Source organism: Bombina bombina, chromosome 7 (genome assembly GCF_027579735.1).
Source record: "Bombina bombina isolate aBomBom1 chromosome 7, aBomBom1.pri, whole genome shotgun sequence".
Taxonomy (NCBI): domain Eukaryota; kingdom Metazoa; phylum Chordata; class Amphibia; order Anura; family Bombinatoridae; genus Bombina; species Bombina bombina.
Window position 1 is genome coordinate 573,633,528 of NC_069505.1, and position 16,904 is coordinate 573,650,431.

At 38.1% G+C, this 16,904-nt stretch overlaps 1 protein-coding gene across 1 annotated transcript in view; it reads left to right on the plus strand.

The window, feature by feature from the left end:
- Window positions 1-8,300: 8,300 nt before the first annotated feature.
- Window positions 8,301-16,904, plus strand: part of LOC128636095 (ficolin-1-A-like) — a 79,472-nt gene continuing 70,868 nt past the window's right edge. The window contains exon 1 of the mRNA XM_053689159.1: window positions 8,301-8,376. Coding sequence (XP_053545134.1) covers window positions 8,319-8,376 — 58 coding nt within the window. The 5' untranslated portion in view covers window positions 8,301-8,318. The remainder of the gene's footprint in view (window positions 8,377-16,904) is intronic.

The following is a 16,904-nucleotide window of genomic DNA, read 5'->3' on the forward strand; positions in this document are numbered from 1 at the left end:
CTTTTTGCACACTTCAAGTTGCGCTTGTGTTATGAGTTGAATAAACAGTATTATTATTTATTAAATAAATACACATTTATATATATATATATATATATATATATATTTATTAGATATACCAGCTAGCATAGGATTGTAATGACTGAGGTCTGGAACCCACCTACCCTAAATGCTGAGATGAGTACCCAGGTGCGCGGAGGTTTAAAAGATAATTAATTATATAAAGAGAAAAATAATGTAAACCCTATCCAGCACTCTCACATTTAGGGGGGTAGTTATCAAGCCGTCTACTTTTCTGGCTTCGCCGGCCCAATACGCCCGCCTAAGCTCGCCTCACATCGCCGCCGCGGACCTGAAAAAATACGCCTAAGTTATCAAATAAAGCTGTCAAAAAGCCGCGGGGCGATGAGCAGCGGACTGTGACAGTTATCACTCATCCGATCTCGCTGCCCTTCGGCTTTTTCCCAGCTTTATTGCTAGCCTGTCACTACGCACTCACACTAAACTACACTGTTCTATCCCTATACCGGCGCCCCCGGAGCCCCCCGCAACTAAATAAAGTTACTAACCCCTAAACCGCCGCTCCTAGACCCCGCCGCAAGTCTTATAAATGTATTAACCCCTAAACCGCCGCTCCTAGACCCTGCCGCAACTCTTATAAATGTATTAACCCCTAAACCGCCGCTCCCGGACACCGCTGCCACCTACAGTATACCTAGTAACCCCTATCCTGCCCCCCCTACACCGTCGCCCTCTATTATAAAGTTATTAACCCCTATCCTGCTGATCCCGCACCTCTCCGCAACTAAATAAATAGTTTAACCCCTAAACCGCCGCTCCCTGAACCCGCCGCAACCTATATTAAACCTATTAACCCCTATCCTGCCCCCCCTACACCGTCGTCACCTATAATAAATTTATTAACCCCTAATCTGCCTCCCCTACACCGTCGCCCCCTATAATAAATTTATTAACCCCTATCCTGCCCCCCACTACGCCGCCGCCACTGTAATAAAATTATTAACCCCTAAACCTAAGTCTAACCCTAACCCTAACGCCCCCCTAACTTAAATATTAATTAAATAAATCTAAATAAATTAACTCTTATTAACTAAATGAATCCTATTTAAAACTAAATACTTACCTTTAAAATATACCCTAATATAGCTACAATATAAATAATAATTATATTCTAGCTATTTTAGGATTTATTTTTATTTTACAGGTACCTTTCAATTTATTTTAACTAGGTACAATAGCTATTAAATAGTTATTAACTGTTTAATAGCTATCTAGTAAAAATAAACTGAAATTTACCTGTAAAATAAATCCTAACCTAAGTTACAATTACACCTAACACTACACTATACTTTAATAAATTATTGCTATTTAAAAATAAATACTTACCTGTAAAATAAACCCTAAGATAGCTACAATATAATTAATAATTATATTGTAGCTATCTTAGGATTTATATTTATTTTACAGGTAACTTTGTATTTATTTTAGCTAGTTAGAATAGTTATTAAATAGTTATTAACTATTTAATAACTACCTAGCTAAAACAAATACAAAATTACCTGTAAAATAAATCCTAACTTAAGTTACAATTAAACCTAATACTACACTATCATTAAATTAATTAAATAAACTACCTACAAATAACTACAATTAAATACAATTACATAAACTAACTAAAGTACAAAAAATAAAAAAAGCTAAGTTACAAAAAATAAAAAAAATAAGTTACAAACATGTTAAAAATATTACAACAATTTTAAGCTACTTACACCTAATCTAAGCCCCCTAATAAAATAACAAACCCCCCCAAAATAAAAAAAAATGCCCTACCCTATTCTAAATTAAATAAAGTTCAAAGCTCTTTTACCTTACCAGCCCTTAAAAGGGCCATTTGTGGGGGCATGCCCCAAAGAAAATAGCTCTTTTGCCTGTAAAAGAAAAATACAACCCCCCCCCAACATTAAAACCCACCACCCACATACCCCTAATCAAACCCAAACCCCCCTTACAAAAACCTAACACTAATCCCCTGAAGATCATCCTACCTTGTCTTCGAGCAGCGATGGAACCAAAGTGGACATCCGGAGCGGAAGAAGTTAATCCTCCAAGCGGCGCTGAAGAAATCTTCCATCCGATGAAGTCATCATCCAGGCGGCGCTGAAGAAAAGTCTTCGATCCGGCCGATGTCATCTTCAAAGAGGCGCTGAAGAGGTCTTCTATCCGGGCGAAGTCATCTTCCAAGCCGGGTCTTGAATCTTCCTTCCGCCGACGCGGAACCTCCTTCTTCACCGACGGACTACGATGAATGAAGGCTCCTTTAAGGGACGTCATCCAAGATGGCGTCCCCTCAATTCCGATTGGCTGATAGGATTCTATCAGCCAATCGGAATTAAGGTAGGAAAATTCTGATTGGCTGATCCAATCAGCCAATCAGATTGAGCTTGCATTCTATTGGCTGACCGGAACAGCCAATAGAATGCGAGCTCAATCTGATTGGCTGATTCCATCAGCCAATCATATTTTCCTTACCTTAATTCCGATTGGCTGATAGAATCCTATCAGCCAATCGGAATTGAGGGGATGCCATCTTGGATGACGTCCCTTAAAGGAGCCTTCATTCGTCGTAGTCCGTCGGTGAAGAAGGAGGTTCCGCGTCGGCGGAAGGAAGATTCAAGACCCGGCTTGGAAGATGACTTCGCCCGGATAGAAGACCTCTTCAGCGCCTCTTTGAAGATGACATCGGCCGGATCGAAGACTTTTCTTCAGCGCCGCCTGGATGATGACTTCATCGGATGGAAGATTTCTTCAGCGCCGCTTGGAGGATTAACTTCTTCCGCTCCGGATGTCCACTTCGGTTCCATCGCTGCTTGGCTGAGTGAAGACAAGGTAGGATGATCTTCAGGGGATTAGTGTTAGGTTTTTGTAAGGGGGGTTTGGGTTAGATTAGGGGTATGTGGGTGGTGGGTTTTAATGTTGGGGGGGGTTGTATTTTTCTTTTACAGGCAAAAGAGCTGTTTTCTTTGGGGCATGCCCCCACAAATGGCCCTTTTAAGGGCTGGTAAGGTAAAAGAGCTTTGAACTTTATTTAATTTAGAATAGGGTAGGGCATTTTTTTATTTTGGGGGGGTTTGTTATTTTATTAGGGGGCTTAGATTAGGTGTAAGTAGCTTAAAATTGTTGTAATATTTTTAACATGTTTGTAACTTATTTTTTTTATTTTTTGTAACTTAGCTTTTTTTATTTTTTGTACTTTAGTTAGTTTATGTAATTGTATTTAATTGTAGTTATTTGTAGGTAGTTTATTTAATTAATTTAATGATAGTGTAGTATTAGGTTTAATTGTAACTTAAGTTAGGATTTATTTTACAGGTAATTTTGTATTTGTTTTAGCTAGGTAGTTATTAAATAGTTAATAACTATTTAATAACTATTCTAACTAGCTAAAATAAATACAAAGTTACCTGTAAAATAAATATAAATCCTAAGATAGCTACAATATAATTATTAATTATATTGTAGCTATCTTAGGGTTTATTTTACAGGTAAGTATTTATTTTTAAATAGCAATAATTTATTAAAGTATAGTGTAGTGTTAGGTGTAATTGTAACTTAGGTTAGGATTTATTTTACAGGTAAATTTCAGTTTATTTTTACTAGATAGCTATTAAACAGTTAATAACTATTTAATAGCTATTGTACCTAGTTAAAATAAATTGAAAGGTACCTGTAAAATAAAAATAAATCCTAAAATAGCTAGAATATAATTATTATTTATATTGTAGCTATATTAGGGTATATTTTAAAGGTAAGTATTTAGTTTTAAATAGGATTCATTTAGTTAATAAGAGTTAATTTATTTAGATTTATTTAATTAATATTTAAGTTAGGGGGGCGTTAGGGTTAGACTTAGGTTTAGGGGTTAATAATTTTATTACAGTGGCGGCGGTGTAGTGGGGGGCAGGATAGGGGTTAATAAATTTATTATAGGTGGCGACGGTGTAGGGGGGGCAGGATAGGGGTTAATACATTTAATATAGGTTGCGGCGGGTTCAGGGAGCGGCGGTTTAGGGGTTAATACATTTATTATAGTTGCGGTGGGCTCCGGGAGCGGCGGTTTAGGGGTTAATATGTATAGAGTAGCTTGCGGTGGGCTCCGGGAGCGGCGGTTTAGGGGGTAATAACTTTATTTAGTTGCGGCGGTGTAGGGGGGACAGATTAGTGGTGTTTAGACTTGGGGTACATGTTAGGTGTTAGGTGTAGACAGCTCATATAGAAATCAATGGGATGTCTGTCAGCAGCGAACTTGTACTTTCGCTATGGTCAGACTCCCATTGATTCCTATGGGATCCGCCACCTCCAGGGGTGGCGGTTTGAAAACCAGGTACGCTGGGCCGTAAAAGTGCCGAGCGTACCTGCTAGTTTTTTGATAACTAGCAAAAGTAGTGAGAATGTGCCGCACTTGTGTGCGGAACATCTGAGGTTGACGGCTTGATAACTAGGCCCCTTAGCCTCAAATAATAATAATAAAGTAGAAGCTGTGATTGTCTCAAAGCAAACACACAAACACAGATGTCAAGTATGATGCAACAAAATAATTTAATTGTCAAAAATTGAAACAATGTGCATGAAAGTAAATAAGGATAACACTATTCGTCATGACCAAGTAAGTATTAGACAATGTGCACTCCAGATATCCATATACAGCAGCCCTGGGTACAGCAAAAGCAAGTATAAACCAAAGTAGAAAAAGTGCACTCCAAAGGAATTTCATCAAAAGAACTATTCACTTTATTAGTGTGAACGTTTTCGGATCAATAAGTGTACAGTATATATATATATATATATATATATATATATATATATATATATATATATATATGTGTGTGTGTGTGTGTGTGTGCATATGTATTTATGTCTTTATATGTGTAAATATGTCTGTAAATACATATATACACATATAAATACATAAATATATACGTATGTACACACATATAAACACATGCACACACACACATATATATATATATATCAAAATAACAAGAGTATTGCATTGAGCAATGATACTTTTTTATTGGGATAACTATACATTTATTAGATGACAAGCTTTTGGAAGCTTTTGAAAAGTATCATTGCTCAATGCAATACTCTTGTTATTTTGATATCTAAATCTCTGGACTAACACGGCTTCTCCAATCAACTTGACTATGAGAGATTTATATATATATATATATATATATATATATATATATATACACATATATATATACTGTATATATATATATATATATATATATATATATATATATACAGTATATATAGTATCTTACAAAAGTGAGTACAACCCTCACATTTTTGTAAATATTTTATTATATCTTTTCATATGACAACACTAAAGAAATTACACTTTGCTACAATGTAAAGTAGTGTAACAAAGTAAATTTGCTGTCCCCTCAAAATAACTCAACGCACATCCATTAAAGGGCCACTGTAAGTAAATATTTTCTATGCCTGTTACTGTAACTAACTACCCCAAATACGCTTTATATCAATAGCATTTCATTAACATATCTCTACCGTATATCAGAAATCTTGTCTGCAAATTTAATTGTTTTCCAAACCCACTCCGCGGGTATCCTTTACTCTGTACCAATCCGTTTACAATACCTAGGTTTCAAAATGGCGCTTTAAACACAATTTCATTGGTTTAAGTATTGCTGAAAATAGTGGGCAGGATAACGTGACATCATCGGCGAATAAAAGATATAACTTTTAGAACGTTATGAAACTTTGTTTTGGAGAAAATATAGGTCAGTAGGTTTTAATTAATGTTTATTAACTTTAATATGTTAGTTGTTTGTCTTAAAAATTATAACGGAAAGTAATCCTTTAATGTCTAAACCGTTGGCAAGAAAAGTGAGTACACCGCTAAGTGGAAATGTCCAAATTAGGCCCAAAGTGTCAATATTTTGTGTGTCCACCATTATTTTCCAGCACTGCCTTAACCCTCTTGGGCATGGAGTTCACCAGAGCATCACAGGTTGCCACTGGAGTGCTCTTCCACTCCTCCATGACGACATTATGGAGCTAGTGGATGTTAGAGACCTTGCACTCCCCCACCTTCCATTTGAGGATGCCGCACAGATACTCAATAGGGTTTAGGTCTGGAGACATGCTTGGCCAGTCCATCACCTTTACCCTCAGCTTCTTTTCAAGGCAGTGGTCGGTTTTGAGGTGTGTTTGGCGTCGTTATCATGTTGGAATACTGCCCTGTGGCCCAGTCTCTGAAGGGAGGGGATCATGCTCTGCTTCAGTATGTCACAGTACATGTTGGCATTCACGGTTCCCTCAATGAACTGTAGCTCCACAGTGCCAGCAGCACTCATACAGGCCCTGACTATGACACTCCCACCACCATGCTTGACTGTAGGAAAGACACACCTGTCTTTGTACTCCTCACCTAGTTGCCCCCACACATGCTTCACACCATCTGAACCAAATAAGTTTATCTTGGTGTCATCGGACCATAGGACATAGATCCAGTAATCCATGTCCTTAGTCTGCTTGTCTTCAGCAAACTGTTTGCGAGCTTTCTTGTGCATCATCTTTAGAAGAGGCTTCCTTCTGGGACGACAGCCATGCAGACCAATTTGATGCAGTGTGCGGTGTATGGTCTGAGCACTGACAGGCTGACCCCCCACCCCTTTAACCTCTGCAGCAATGCTGGCAGCACTCATACGTCTATTTCCCAAAGATAACCTCTGGATATGACGCTAAGCATGTGCACTCAACTCCTTTGGTCGACCATGGCAAGGCCTGTTCTGAGTGGAACCAGTCCTGTGAAACCGCTGTATGGTCTTGCCCACCGTGCTGCAGCTCAGTTTCAGGGTCTTGGCAATCTTCTTATAGCCTAGCTGGCCATCTTTATGTAGAGCAACAATTCTTTTTTTCAGATCCTCAGAGAGTTCTTTGCCATGAGGTGCCATGTTGATTTTCCAGCGACCAGTATGAGCGAGTGTGAGAGTGATAACACCAAAATGTAACACACCTGCTCCCCATTCACACCTGAGACCTTGTAACACTAACAAGTCACATGACACCAAGAAGGGAAAATGGCTAATTGGGCCCAATTTGGACATTTCCACTTAGGGATGTACTCACTTTTGTTGCCAATGGTTTAGACATTAATGGCTATCTTTGCACACGTATATACTGTATATGTATCTCAATGTTAAAGCCTTTTGCAGGCTTTTTTTTTCTAACTCCTGAGATCTCATATCTTTGAGCACTTATAACTTTTTTGTGCAATATTTTTTATTTTTAATAATTTTTATTAGATGATGTTATTTTGAGTGTAACTGTACTTTGCAATGTATTTTTGATGTATTTTGTGAGACTTTTATGCTGCACAAAACAGTTAACCAGCGTTCTGGGGTCGCGCTTACCCAATGCAAGTTAACTTCAATTGCACTCAAGCGATCACGTTTACTTTCAACTTGTAATACGAGCAGAAAACCCTGTGCGTGCAAACAGCTGTGATAAACCCCTTTTCGATTGTGCGTAACTGTTAAAGTGCCATTCGTAATCTGACCCAAAATGTTTTATTATTCAAAGAATAATGTATAACATTGTCATAATATACATCCATTATTTATTTTGCTACCTTTTGCTGTGAAATACATCTGATAATTGTGTATCTTGCACTTTTTCTTGGGTTATAGGGATAGTAAACACCAAAAATGTTATTGCTTAAAAATATAGATAATCCCTTTTTTACCATTCTCCAGTTTTGCATAACCAACACTTTTATAGTATTACACAGTCGTGGTGCGCTTGTGATTGCAGTCACTACGGCACAGTGGGACGACTAAAGGTTATGTGCGGCTGATCTTGTCCACAACAGCCAGGACCACATGTGCACAAGTAACATTTGTTGTATCTTAACACTGATTGGACATTGATTTTATATTTGACGTTTTTAAAGACTTTTTATTATTATTAGTATCATTATTTCTGTCTTTTTGTGATTTTCCCTTGCAATATTGGTGCTGGTTTGCTTTTCAGCATATAGTTTCTGCTTGTATGGTATTACGCAGTACTACTTCTCATTTTTTTGGAAATCAGGCTAAAAATAAAGAATGCGTGTGTTGACTTGCAAAATAGATAATAAATAAATAATAAAAATATATTCAGTAGGGGAATCTTAGAGGCTTGAGATTTGTGCTAATATAAGAAGACTCAATAGCTTTTGGACCCACACACATTCTCTAACAATGAGAGGATATACTGTACAACAATGGATGGTTCTCACACTTTGTGTGACACGTATGGGTTGTTTTGCTGATGATACCTGTTCAGGTAAGTTACACAAGTATCTCTATTTAAGTGCGCCAGTGCAGCATCCACCGAAATTAAGAACTTTTAAAAAATATAAAAATTTTAAAATGCAATTAAACTCAACAGTGCATAAAGCGCCAGATTACAAGTGGAGAGTTATTTAACGCTCCAGCTCGAGCGTTTACTGCCCTAGAAGTAAGCTTTTTGCGCACTTCAAGTTGCGCTTGTATTACGAGTTGAAAATAAACTGTATTATTATTTATTAATAAATACACATTTATATATATATATATATTTATTAGATATACCAGCTAGCATAGGATTGTAATGACTGAGGTCTGGAACCCACCTACCCTAAATGCTGAGATCAGTACCCAGGTGCGCGGAGGTTTAAAAGATAATTAATTATATAAAGAGAAAAATAATGTAAACCCTATCCAGCACATTCACATTTAGCCTCAAATAATAATAATAAAGTAGAAGCTGTGATTGTCTCAAAGCAAACACACAACACAGATGTCAAGTATGATGCAACAAAATACATCACCAAGTAAGTATTAGACAATGTGCACTCCAGATATCCATATACAGCAGCCCTGGGTACAGCAAAAGCAAGTATAAACCAAAGTAGAAAAAGCGCACTCCAAAGGAATTTCATCAAAAGAACTATTCACTTTATTAGTGTGAACGTTTTCGGATCAATAAGACCCGTCCTCAGACAAAAAGTGTACAGTATATATACATATATATATGTGTGTGTGTGTGCATATGTATTTATGTGTTTATATGTGTATATATGTCTGTAAATACATATATACACATATAAATACATAAATATATACGTATGTACACAGATATAAACGCACGCACACACACACATATATATATATATATATCAAAATAACAAGAGTATTGCATTGAGCAATGATACTTTTTTATTGGGCTAACTATACATTTATTAGATGACAAGCTTTCAGAAGCTTTTGAAAAGTATCATTGCTCAATGCAATACTCTTGTTATTTTGATATCTAAATCTCTGGACTAACACGGCTTCTCCAATCAACGTGACTATGAGAGATTTATATATATACACATATATATATATATATATACTGTATATATATATACTGTATATATATATATATATATATAGTATATATAGTATCTCACAAAAGTGAGTACAGCCCTCACATTTTTGTAAATATTTTATTATATCTTTTCATATGACAACACTAAAGAAATTACACTTTGCTTCAATGTAAAGTAGTGTAACAGTGTAAATTTGCTGTCCCCTCAAAATAACTCAACGCACATCCATTAATGTCTAAACCGTTGGCAAGAAAAGTGAGTACACCCCTAAGTGGAAATGTCCAAATTGGGCCCAAAGTGTCAATATTTTGTGTGTCCACCATTATTTTCAAGCACTGCCTTAACCCTCTTGGGCATGGAGTTCACCAGAGCGTCACAGGTTGCCACTGGAGTACTCTTCCACTCCTCCATGACGACATTATGGAGCTGGTGGATGTTAGAGACCTTGCGCTCCCCCACCTTCTGTTTGAGGATGCCCCACAGATGCTCAATAAGGTTTAGGTCTGGAGACAGGCTTGGCCAGTCCATCACCTTTACCCTCAGCTTCTTTTCAAGGTAGTGGTCATCTTGGAGGTGTGTTTGGGGTCGTTATCATGTTGGAATACTGCCCTACGGCCCAGTCTCCGAAGGGAGGGGATCATGCTCTGCTTCAGTATGTCACAGTACATGTTGGCATTCACGGTTCCCTCAATGAACTGTAGCTCCACAGTGCCAGCAGCACTCATGCAGGCCCTGACTATGATACTCCCACCACCATGCTTGATTGTAGGAAAGACACACCTGTCTTTGTACTCCTTACCTGGTTGCCTCCACACATGCTTGACACCATCTGCACCAAATAAGTTTATCTTGGTCTCATCGGACCATAGGACATAGATCCAGTAATCCATGTCCTTAGTCTGCTTGTCTTCAGCAAACTGTTTGCGAGCTTTCTTGTGCATCATCTTTAGAAGAGGCTTCCTTCTGGGACTACAGCCATGCAGACCAATTTGATGCAGTGTTCGGTGTATGGTCTGAGCACTGATAGGCTGACCCCCCACCCCTTTAACCTCTGCAGCAATGCTGGCAGCACTCATACGTCTATTTCCCAAAGATAGCCTCTGGATATGACGCTAAGCACGTGCACTCAACTCCTTTGGTCGACCATGGTGAGGCCTGTTCTGAGTGGAACCAGTCCTGTGAAACCACTGTATGGTCTTGGCCACCGTGCTGTAGCTCAGTTTCAGGGTCTTGGCAATCTTCTTATAGCCTAGCTGGCCATCTTTATGTAGAGCAACAATTCTTTTTTTCAGATCATCAGAGAGTTCTTTGCCATGAGGTGCCATGTTGATTTTCCATTGACCAGTATGAGAGAGTGTGAGAGCGATAACACCCAAATGTAACACACCTGCTCCCCATTCACACCTGAGACCTTGTAACACTAATGAGTTACATGACACCAGGAAGGGAAAATGGCTAATTGGGCCCAATTTGGACATTTCCACTTAGGGATGTACTCACTTTTGTTGCCAATGGTTTAGACATTAATGGCTGTGTGTTGAGTTATTTTGAGGGGGACAGCAAATTTACATTGTTATACAGGCTGTACACTCACTACTTACATTATAGCAAAGTGTAATTTCTTTAGTGTTTTCACATAAAAAGATATAATACAATATTTACAAAAATGTGAGGGGTGTACTCACTTTTGTGAGATACTGTATATATTTACGTACATATTCATCTTTGCACACGTATATATAGTGTATATGTATCTCAATGTTAAATCCTTTTGCAGGCTTTTTTTTTTCTAACTCCTGAGATCTCATATCTTTGAGCACTTATAACTTTGTTGTTCAATATTTTTTATTTTTAATAATTTTTATTAGATGATGTTATTTTGAGTGTAACTGTACTTTGCAATGTATTTTTGATGTATTTTGTGAGACTTTTATGCTGCACAAAACAGTTAGCCAGCACTCTGGGGTCGTGCTTACCCAATGCACAATAACTTCAATTGCACTCAAGCGATCACGTTTACTTTCAACTTGTAATACGAGCGGAAAACCCGGTGCATACAAACAGCCGTGATAAACCCCTTTTCGATTGTGCGTTTCTGTTAAAGCGCCATTCGTAATCTGACCCAAAATGTTTTATTATTCAAAGAATAATGTATAACATTGTCATAATATACATCCATTATTTCTTTTGCTACCTTTTGCTGTGAAATACATCTGATAATTGTCTATCTTGCACTTTTTCTTGGGTTATAGGGATAGTAAACACCAAAAATGATATTGCTTAAAAATATAGATAATCCCTTTTTTTTACCATTCTCCAGTTTTTCATAACCAACACTTTTATAGTAATATATATTTTACCTCTGTAATTACCTTGTATCTAAGCTTCTGCAGACTGCCCCTTATCTCAGTTCTTTTGACAAACTTACATTACAGGCAATTGGTGCTGACTCTCCACGTGTATGAGAACAGTGTTATCTATACGAAACACATGAACTAACAACCTCTAGCTGTGAAAAACTGTCAAATGCATTCTGATAAGACATGGGGGCCTAGTTATCAACGTGTCTACTTTTCTTGCCTTCGCCGGCCCAATACGCCCGCCTAAGCTCGCCTCACATCGCCGCCGCGGACCTGCAAAAATTCGCCTAAGTTATCAAAAATGCTTTCAGAAAGCCGCGCACCAAGTACGGGGTGATGAGCAGCGGACTGTGAGAGTTATCACTCATCCGATCTCGCTGCTCTTCGGCTTTTTGACAGCTTTCTTGCTAGCCTGTCACTAAGCACTCACACTAAACTACACTGTTCTACCCCCTATACCGGCGCCCCCGGAGCCCCCCGCAACGAAATAAAGTTACTAACCCTAAACCGCCACTCCTAGACCCCGCCGCAACTCTTATAAATGTATTAACCCCTAAACCGCCGCTCCCGGACACCGCTGCCACCTACATTATACCTAGTAACCCCTATCCTGCCCCCCCTATACCGTCGCCCTCTATAATAAAGTTATTAACCCCTATCCTGCTGATCCCGCACCTCGCCGCAACTAAATAAATAGTTTAACCCCTAAACCGCCGCTCCCTGAACCCGCCGCAACCTATATTAAATTTATTAACCCCTATCCTGCCCCCCCTACACCGTCACCACCTATAATAAATTTATTAACCCCTATCCTGCCCCCCACTACACCGCCACCACTGTAATTAAATTATTAACCCATAAACCTAAGTCTAACACTAACCCTAACACCCCCCTAACTTAAATATTAATTAAATAAATCTAAATAATATTTCTATTATGAACTAAATTAATCCTATTTAAAACTAAATACTTACCTTTAAAATAAACTCTAATATAGCTACAATATAAATAATAATTATATTGTAGCTATCTTAGGATTTATTTTTATTTTACAGGTAACTTTCAATTTATTTTAACTAGGTACAATAGCTATTAAATAGTTATTAACTATTTAATAGCTTACCTAGCTAAAATAAAGAGAAATTAACCTGTAAAATAAAAACTAACCTAAGTTACAATTACACCTAACACTACACTATACTTAAATAAATTAATACTATTTAAAACTAAATACTTACCTGTAAAATAAACCCTAAGATAGCTACAATTTAATTAATAATTCCATTGTAGCTATCTTAGGATTTATATTTATTTTACAGGTAACTTTGTATTTATTTTAGCTAGTTAGAATAGTTATTAAATAGTTATTAACTATTTAATAACTACCTAGCTAAAAGAAATACAAAATTACCAGTAAAATAAATCCTAACCTAAGTTACAATTAAACCTAACACTACACTATCATTAAATTAATTAAATAAATTAACTACAAATAACTACAATTAAATACAATTACATAAACTAACTAAAGTACAAAAAATAAAAAAGCTAAGTTACAAAAAATAAAAAAAATAAGTTACAAACATTTTAAAAATATTACAATTTTAAGCTACTTACACCTAATCTAAGCCCCCTAATAAAATAACAAACCCCCCCAAAATAAAAAAATGCCCTACCCTATTCTAAATTAAACAAGTTCAAAGCTCTTTTACCTTACCAGCCCTTAAAAGGGCCTTTTGTGGGGCATGCCCCAAAGAATTCAGCTCTTTTGCCTGTAAAAGAAAAATACAACCCCCCCAACATTAAAACCCACCACCCACATACCCCTAATCTAACCCAAACCCCCCTTAAAATAACCTAACACTAATCCCCTGAAGATCATCCAACCTTGAGTCGTCTTCACTCAGCCGAGCAGCGATGGAACCAAAGAGGACATCCGGAGCGGCAGAAGTTATCCTCCAAGGGGCGCTGAAGAAGTCTTCTATCCGGGCGATGACATCTTCCAAGAGGCGCTGAAGAAGTCTTCTATCCGGGCGATGTCATCTTCCAAGAGGCGCTGAAGAAGTCTTCTATCCGGGCGATGTCATCTTCCAAGAGGCGCTGAAGAAGTCTTCTATCCGGGCGATGTCATCTTCCAAGCGGGGTCTTCAATCTTCATCCCGCCGACGCGGAACATCCTTCTTTACCGACGGACTACCGACGAATGAAGGCTCCTTTAAGGGACGTCATCCAAGATGGCGTCCCTTCAATTCCGATTGGCTGATAGGATTCTATCAGCCAATCGGAATTAAGGTAGGAAAAATCTGATTGGCTGATTGAATCAGCCAATCAGATTCAAGTTCAATCTGATTGGCTGATACAATCAGCCAATCAGATTGAGCTCGCATTCTATTGGCTGTTCCAATCAGATTTTTCCTACCTTAATTCCGATTGGCTGATAGAATCCTATCAGCCAATCGGAATTGAAGGGACGCCATCTTGGATGACGTCCCTTAAAGGAGCCTTCATTCGTCGGTAGTACGTCGGTAAAGAAGGATGTTCCACGTCGGCGGGATGAAGATTGAAGACCCCGCTTGGAAGATGACATCGCCCGGATAGAAGACTTCTTCAGCGCCTCTTGGAAGATGACATCACCCGGATAGAAGACTTCTTCAGCGCCTCTTGGAAGATGACATCGCCCGGATAGAAGAATTCTTCAGCGCCTCTTGGAAGATGACATCGCCCGGATAGAAGACTTCTTTAGCGCCCCTTGGAGGATAACTTCTGCCGCTCCGGATGTCCTCTTCGGTTCCATCGCTGCTCGGCTGAGTGAAGACGACTCAAGGTAGGATGATCTTCAGGGGATTAGTGTTAGGTTATTTTAAGGGGGGTTTGGTTTAGATTAGGGGTATGTGGGTGGTGGGTTTTAATGTGGGGGGGGTTGAATTTTTCTTTTACAGGCAAAAGAGCTGAATTCTTTGGGGCATGCCCCACAAAAGGCCCTTTTAAGGGCTGGTAAGGTAAAGGAGCTTTGAACTTTTTAACTTTAGAATAGGGTAGGGCATTTTTTTTATTTTGGGGGGGTTTGTTATTTTATTAGGGGGCTTAGATTAGGTGTAATTAGCTTAAAATTGTTGTAATATTTTTTAAATGTTTGTAACCTATTTTTTTATTTTTTGTAACTTAGCTTTTTTTATTTTTTGTACTTTAGTTAGTTTATGTAATTGTATTTAATTGTAGTTATTTGTAGTTAATTTATTTAATTAATTTAATGATAGTGTAGTGCTAGGTTTAATTGTAACTTAGGTTAGGATTTATTTTACAGGTAATTTTGTATTTCTTTTAGCTAGGTAGTTATTAAATAGTTAATAACTATTTAATATATTTAATAACTATTCTAACTAGCTAAAATAAATACCAAGTTACCTGTAAAATAAATATAAATCCTAAAATAGCTACAATGTAATTATTAATTACATTGTAGCTATCTTAGGGTTTATTTTACAGGTAAGTATTTAGTTTTAAATAGGAATAATTTATTTAATGATAGTGTAGTGTTAGGTGTAATTGTAACTTAGGTTAGTTTTTATTTTACAGGTAAATTTCTCTTTATTTTAGCTAGGTAAGCTATTAAATAGTTAATAACTATTTAATAGCTATTGTACCTAGTTAAAATAAATTGAAAGTTACCTGTAAAATAAAAATAAATCCTAACATAAGTTTTAAATAGGATTAATTTAGTTCATAATAGAAATATTATTTAGATTTATTTAATTAATATTTAAGTTAGGGGGTGTTAGGGTTAGTGTTAGACTTAGGTTTAGGTGTTAATAAATTTATTACAGTGGCGGTGGTGTAGTGGGGGGCAGGATAGGGGTTAATAAACTTATTATAGGTGGCGACGGTGTAGGGGGGGCAGGATAGGGGTTAATAAATTTAATATAGGTTGCAGCAGGGGCCGGAAGCGGCGGTTTAGGGGTTAAACTATTTATTTAGTTGCGTTGAGGTGCGGGATCGGCAGGATAGGGGTTAATAACTTTATTATAGAGGGCGGCGGTATAGGGGGGGCAGGATAGGGGTTACTAGGTATAATGTAGGTGGCGGTGGGCTCCGGGAGCGGCGGTTTAGGGGTTAATACATTTATTATAGTTGCAGCGGGGTCAGGGAGCAGCGGTTTAGGGGGTAATACATTTATTTAGTTGCGGCGGTGTAGGGGGGGCAGATTAGGGGTGTTTAGACTCGGGGTACATGTTAGGGTGTTAGGTGTAGACAGCTCCCATAGGAATCAATGGGATATCGGGCAGCAGCAAACATGAACTTTCGCTATGGTCAGACTCCCATTGATTCCTATGGGATCCACCGCCTCCAGGGTGGCGGTTTGAAAACCAGGTACGCTGGGCCGGAAAAGTGCCGAGCGTACCTGCTAGTTTTTTGATAACTAGCAAAAGTAGTCAGATTGTGCCGAACTTGTGTGCGGAACATCTGGAGTGACGTAAGAATCGATCTGTGTCGGACTGAGTCCGGCGGATCGAAGTTTACGTCACAAAATTCTACTTTTGCCGGTCTCTAGCCTTTGATAACTAAGGCGAATCAGCCTCGCCACAAATACGCTGCGGAATTCCAGCGTATTTGAGGTTGACAGCTTGATAACTAGGCCCCAATGGCTTTAAGGTTTGCTGCTTGGTGGATTCTGCTTGGGAGATGTCATCTGTCCTGCGATTTGGCTCAGGAATCTCTAACTTACAGCAAAAATTTGTGATTTCCGCTGGTGAGGAACAGAAAGCTTTCCTGTTCTTCCATATGGCAATCAGCTGAAACGGGTGATCCAATCTATAGTTGATATTCAGCAAGCCTAAATGTTGTGTTAATGGAGAAAGTTATTTCCTTCTAGACAGTGTCCGAGCCAACAAGTCTGCATAGAACTGTAATACAATACCATCTTTTTGAAATGGGGTTTCTCTCTCTTGCACCTTTCATGATTTCCTCTTTTATATGGTAATTGGTTATTTTAAGAATAACATCCCTATGAGGGGCTCCCTCTGTTGGTGGAGGTCTCAGCACCTTATGGGCTCTGTCAATGATTACACGCTCAGCATCTTCAGAGGCTCTCATGGTAGAGA